At 36.7% G+C, this 6,339-nt stretch overlaps 1 protein-coding gene across 1 annotated transcript; it reads left to right on the top strand.

Annotated features, from left to right (window-relative positions):
* Positions 1 to 232: 232 nt before the first annotated feature.
* LOC137824136 (bifunctional TH2 protein, mitochondrial) lies at positions 233 to 4,845 on the top strand. Its single transcript, XM_068629599.1, has 6 exons — positions 233 to 657; positions 1,135 to 1,243; positions 1,817 to 2,107; positions 2,248 to 2,662; positions 2,768 to 3,034; positions 3,950 to 4,845. The coding sequence occupies exons 1-6, from the start codon at positions 317 to 319 to the stop codon at positions 4,360 to 4,362; spliced, it is 1,836 nt and encodes a 611-aa protein (XP_068485700.1). The 5' UTR covers positions 233 to 316; the 3' UTR covers positions 4,363 to 4,845.
* The last annotated feature ends 1,494 nt before the right edge of the window (positions 4,846 to 6,339 follow it).

Below are 6,339 nucleotides of genomic sequence, written 5' to 3'. Positions count from 1 at the left end.
AAAAGCCTTATTTTTTCCGAGTTACAAAACGAGAGCTTTTTGGCCCGAGATGGGAAGATTATAAGAAGATGCACTTGAGTGAATAGTAACTTTTACTTTAAGGGTACTTTAGTGATTTCGTACTCTATGGAAGTTGTGCATGCACAATTTTGGAGGTGCAGAAAGAAAAAGGCTAGCCCGTGTAGGGCAGCAGCGAAGAGACCCAGTACTAGTAGCACTCGTCTCTTTCTCCATCTTACTCACTGTAGATTGTAAAACAAACACACAGGACAAGGGAGAGAGAGAGGCATCGGCGCTTGTGTGTAATTGATATTTGATGCGCATGCGGTGGTTCCTCCGAAGCCCAATCAAAAACCCGCTGAATCTGAACCTGAGCCCGAGTCGTTCATTCTCGTTGAGAGCTTTGGTTCCTCAGTGGCCGAGTCCCGCTTCTCCTATCTCCCTTCCGAGATCGTCAATTCCAATGGCAGCCATCCACAACCACAGCAACAGCGAAGCTGGACTTGCCAGACGCTTCTGGATCAAGTTCACGCGCCAATCCATCTTCGCCATGTACACTCCCTTCGCCATCGCCTTGGCCTCCGGGAATTTGAATATCGATTCCTTCCACCATTACATCGCCCAAGACGTCCATTTCCTACGCGCCTTTGCTCAAGCGTGAGTTCACTCTCTTCAATTCATACTATTCATACACACATACGTGCTTATCCACAAACAATGGCTTCCAGAGGTTCTTATTCTCTCCAGTTTGGTTGCGGAGAAGCTTTACAATTATATTGAAATTATCTATCTATCTGTCTGTCTGAGATGGTAGAGTGCGAAAATCTTCTCGTCACTCAACGTTATTAGTCGTCTCACTCAATTTATGGTTTTCCAAGTTAGTGCCGCTCAATTCATAAGTTTGGTTGTTTTTTTTTTCTTTTTTCTTTTTGTCAGTTTTCTTTGCAACCAAAACTGGATGGTTAGATTATTTGGTGATATTGCATATGCATTCATTGAAGTGAGTTTTGGTCTTTAAATCTAGAAAAGAAACCGTGCGAGACCTACTCTACTTAATAAAAAAAATATGTTAGAAGGTTGTGCAAAATAATTTGGTTGCTTGAAGTTTCTTCTTTGTGTTTAATTGTTACTTAGGTATGAGTTGGCTGAAGATTGTGCTGATGATGACGATGCGAAACTTGGAATCTGCCAGTTGAGGAAGGCAGTCCTAGAGGAGTTGAGGATGCACAACTCGTTGGTACAGGTAAGACAATTTCCACATTATCATGGTACTGGACTGGATTAGGGTCTTCATCTTACTCAATATGGTTATGTTACTTATATTTGTAAATCGTTACACTAGATGTGAATAATTCCAGGTTAAGAACGTCATTTGCCATGATTTTCAACTTGTAAATAGGATAGCCCCCCCAAAACATATTGTTGGGTTTGTGTGTTGATAGCAAAGGAAATAAAACTCTTCTGTATACTGATTGGATCCCTTTTCACTTTCTAAAAACCTCAATAAATTTGCATTGTTTTATCATGTTTGAGCTTGACCACACGGGACATCCATTCCAGTGGAGCAAGGCAATGAGTGCTTGTAAATTATTTCTGGGAAGAAAAGAAATGTATAATATTTGCCTGAACTTCTAGTCAGCGTCTTCTATGAGATTAAACAAATCTTTTAAACTTCAAATGAATAAAACGTATGCAACATGATGTGCTAACTTATGAATTTTCAAAAAGCCAATTTATACTTTACATGCTCTGATTTCTTTTCCTTTTCCCACCCATTTAGCTTATATTATTTTGGTTTTTTGCTAATGGTGTGTAGGAATGGGGGTTGGACCTTACCAAAGAGCACAGTATTAATTCTGCAACTGTTAAGTACACAGATTTCCTGCTGGCTACAGCCTCTGGGAAGATTGAAGGACTAAAAGGTCCTGGAAAACTTGCTACACCATTTGAGAAAACAAAAATTTCTGCTTATACTTTAGGTGCCATGACTCCTTGCATGAGGCTTTATGCCGTTTTGGGAAAGAAGTTCCAGGAACTTTTGCATTCCAATGAAGGTACTCATCCGTATAACAAGTGGATCGACAACTATTCCTCTGATGGTTTCCAGGTTTGTCATATTGACAGTAGAGCCATACCATATTGCCCTTGTGGGTGCTTGGATACTATTTTGAATCTTGGTCAAATATACATTTTAGTCATGGCATTCTTGCACCCCAACTACTCAGTTATTCTTATATTTGAATTTAGGCTACTACTCTGCAAACTGAAGATTTGCTCGACAAACTAAGTGTCTCTTTGACTGGTGAAGAACTTGATGTCATTGAAAAGCTTTATTCCCAAGCAATGAAACTTGAAATAGAGTTCTTCTCTGCTCAGCCACTCTTTCAGCCGACTGTAGTACCCTTGACTAAAGAACATAAGCCTGTGGAAGATCATCTCATAATTTTTTCTGATTTTGATTTAACATGCACTGTTGTTGATTCGTCTGCCATCTTGGCTGAAATAGCTATAGTGACGGCACCACGATCTGATCAGAATCACTCTGAAGATCAAATTGTTCGGATGTCGTCTTCTGATCTCAGGAATACATGGGGCTTTTTGTCTAAACAGTATACAGAAGAGTATGAGCAATGTATAGAAAACATTATGCCTTCCGATAGATGTATGGTGTTTTTCTACTATTGTTTCTCCAGTAGTCTTAAATGGTTTAGGCAGTGATTGTTTTACTCAGACTTTGTTAATTGGCTTTGATCTTGTGCTTTTGCAGTGAACTATTTTGATTATAAAGAATTGTCTGTTGCCCTTGAGCAACTTTCAAAATTTGAGAACACGGCAAATAATAGGGTTGTCGAGTCTGGGGTACTCAAAGGTATTAGTCTAGAAGATATAAAGCGTGCTGGAGAACGTCTGATCCTTCAGGATGGTTGCACTAACTTCTTTCAGAGCATTGTTAAGAATGAAAATTTGAATGCCAATGTGCATGTTCTTTCATACTGCTGGTGTGTTGACCTCATCAGGTCTGCTTTCTCTTCAGGTACATATCCCTTGCCATGAGCTTTAATTTCCAATTCCTGCTAATAGTGAATCATATTATCATGTTAATTTTGAATTCTGAGAGTCATCCTTATCAAGCCATGTTGCACAGAGTAACGTGTTTGGGATGTTGATGAACAATCGTGTCTTTTCAGTGCTGAGCATTTCTTATGATGTTTTTTAGATTGTACGGAATATGGCAGATAATGGTATTGTGAGGTTTATGCAACTTTGATGTATTTGTTGGAGAGTGAACTATATTTCCGTTTTTTAAAATCTATACTTTCACTTGGGAATACTATTTTTTAGTGCTTCTCATCCTGTTCTACCCTTGGTTATGCTAAGGGACTTTTTTGTTACTGTTATGTAATAAAAGTGGAAAGCTCTGCTGGAATTTTGATCCACTTTAGCTACCTTCTATTTTGCTACTAGATATATAATTCGTTTTCAACTTTTAGTGATTTTAACTACAGTAGAGAGCCAGTGAAAAAAACAACCAATACAGGTTACAGATTCAACTTTTATCATGCAACCAGACATGGTATTATCTGTTAAAGTTGTGTATTTCTATGTTACATGGAAAGCATGAACTTTTTGTTGTTGTGGTAGCTGAGAATGAATTGGGCGTCATGGATTCATCCATCTTTGTCTTGATCTATTTTTGTTATTTGGTTGGACCATATGCTTAATTTTCTATCGAAATACATGTTTTCTGTTGTCTAGCACTGATTTCCGTTATTAAACCTTCATTGCTTCTCTGTAGTTTAAATAATAGTTTGTCTTTCTTGTTTAACCAAGTAATTCATTCTTTATAATCACATTTTCTTAAAACTTTCCAACTTGATTGATATTTGGCAATTGTTTATGTTGTAGTTTCCTATTGTCTTGTAATTATATTTTTCTAATTATTGAGCAGCTAATTTAAATGAGTTGGATGTTCATGCTAATGAGTTCACTTATGAGGGATCTGTTTCCACGGGTGAAATTGTTAAGAAGATGGAGTCTCCCATTGACAAGGTTGAAGCTTTTAGGAACATATGGAAAAATTGCAATGATGACAAGAAGAAATTGACTGTTTACATTGGAGATTCGGTGGGTGATCTACTTTGCCTACTTGAAGCAGATATAGGAATTGTGATTGGTTCAAGTTCAAGCCTTAGGAGAGTAGGGACGCAGTTTGGTATTTCGTTTGTTCCATTGTATTCTGGCTTGGTTAAGAAACAGAAAGAATACGTTGAAGGAACCACTTCTAATTGGAAGGGTTTATCTGGCGTTCTTTACACAGTCAGTAGTTGGGCTGAAGTACATGCATTTATTTTGGGTTGCTAGTCTTATTTTGTGTCTCTCGCACCCAAATTCATGCTAGGCTAAAAGAAAGAAACATATATAGTGCAATACAAATACACAAGCTGATGGCTAATTTTATAAGCGGCCACAGATTTTCTGCTGTCTCTTATTTCTCTTACAGGATGTTGCAATTCAGAGATATGGTGTCACTCTGATTAGTGGATATGAGTAACCAGGGTATCTGCGATTACCTGGAATTGTCTGAAGTGTTTCTTTGACATTTCTGTTTGCTCATTGTTATTGATATCTTCTCTCCCCTTAAATCTTGTCAGGTATGAGAAATTTCAGACAGCAATAATACAAATGCTTGTTAGATCAGATCAATTCAGGCTTTGAAGTGTTTGTACTGGTATTAGTAGGCTATTGCTGTTCCGTAATTTTAAGAATTCAGCAGAGATCCTGTGCATTTTCAGTTGACTTCTTGATCATTTATGAATGCAGATGCAGAAATGATGTTCATGTTTATATTGGGACACGTATTTTATTTTATTGTTTTTCCAATAATTTTAGTTTTTTATGCTAGATTTATGGATTTTTTTCTTATATATGTGGGAGAGGTTAAGAATGGAATGGCCGAGGGCCTTTTTATGTATGTTCTAAAAATATGGAAAATGTATTCTAATTCTAATATTAATTTATCGAACACGTGAGAATTGAATTGCTTATGAATAAGAGAAGGTTTTCTAAACAGAGAAAGGAAAATGTTGGCAGACAATCTGTTTTAATAATTGCTGTGGGATACAATAGAACGGATGTTTTTCTTTTTCCTTTATACTTTGAGAGCTGATTTGCAAAACTCTTTAAATTTTAAACAGATAAGTTTAAAGGACATAGTCGAGTTACTCTAAGTTCACACTAAATGAAAGATTTCAACATAGAAAAAGTTATATATGTTCGGAATAAGATAAATAGAATATATTTCAACTTATAAACTTATATTTTGTTTTCCCTTTATTTAAGTCGATTGTAAAATCAAGACTCCATTGTTCCCTTTAATGGTTGAAAGGGCGGTAGAGCAACATAGAGTAAACGATTTATTTCGTTCTTCTGTGAGTAAATGATAGGTCTGGTATTTCAGGTGAGGTTCTATTGATCTAGTTCTAGAATATATAAATATTAGCAAGTTACGTTTGTTTTATCCTTGTTTTATGAGATCATTTTATTATTAAAAATTAATTTTAAGGATAATTAATATTAGGTATAATACCTTATTCGTTCATAGATATAAGATCAATATTTAATTTAGTAGAGTGGTTTTTAAAAAAATTAAATTGGTCCTTTTTGTTAAGTTGCACCAAACCGTGTCAAGTGGTGTGTATCTGGCAGGGAGGAGGGGTGATGTGGACTGTCAATTAAAAGACATTAGATTGGGTGTTTAAGGTTTGTAGGCATGAGATTGAGTTTGACACAAATTAATAAAGTATGGTGGTTAGGGTTTTTGTTTTGTCGTAAACGTGTTCCGACCTCAAGTCCGTTGAGATAACATCACTAAGATCAATCACCACATTCGAGGTATTATCCGCTTTAAAAATTGGTGCTCCGTCACGATTTTGACCTTAAAAGGTGTCTCGGTGGAAATGTGTATTTAAACTGCCATTGACCTTAATTTCTAAGCGATGTGAGACTATATTTTGGTCGTACTGCAACAATAGCCCCCATTCGATGGCTAAATGAAAGATTTTACGATCCTTAGAAAAGAATTTACGATTCTCACAAACGACACTAATGTTTCGACCTACCTTTGAGATAACATCGCTAAGATCAATCACCACATCCGAGGTATTGTCCGTGTACTGGTCAGTACCGGACAAGCCATATCACTCAGTCTCGGTGACCAACCGACCACATTAATATATATTAAAGGCGCTCAATAAATGAAAGCATTGACAATTATAGAAACTCCCTACGAATCATGATCATGTCCCACCGAATTCGGGTGACATCCCTGAGAAATTAGCT

This window comes from Phaseolus vulgaris, chromosome 8 (genome assembly GCF_000499845.2).
Source record: "Phaseolus vulgaris cultivar G19833 chromosome 8, P. vulgaris v2.0, whole genome shotgun sequence".
NCBI lineage: Eukaryota > Viridiplantae > Streptophyta > Magnoliopsida > Fabales > Fabaceae > Phaseolus > Phaseolus vulgaris.
The sequence above is the reverse complement of the archived record's forward strand: the minus strand, read 5'-3'. Positions and strand labels throughout refer to the sequence as shown.

Coding starts and splice junctions, on each gene's coding strand:
- LOC137824136 (XM_068629599.1), top strand. CDS start 317: ATGCGCATGCGGTGGTTCCTCCGAAGCCCAATCAAAAACCCGCTGAAT. Junction 1,244..1,816: donor TGCACAACTCGTTGGTACAG/GTAAGACAATTT, acceptor AATGGTGTGTAG/GAATGGGGGTTGGACCTTAC. Junction 2,663..2,767: donor CATTATGCCTTCCGATAGAT/GTATGGTGTTTT, acceptor GTGCTTTTGCAG/TGAACTATTTTGATTATAAA.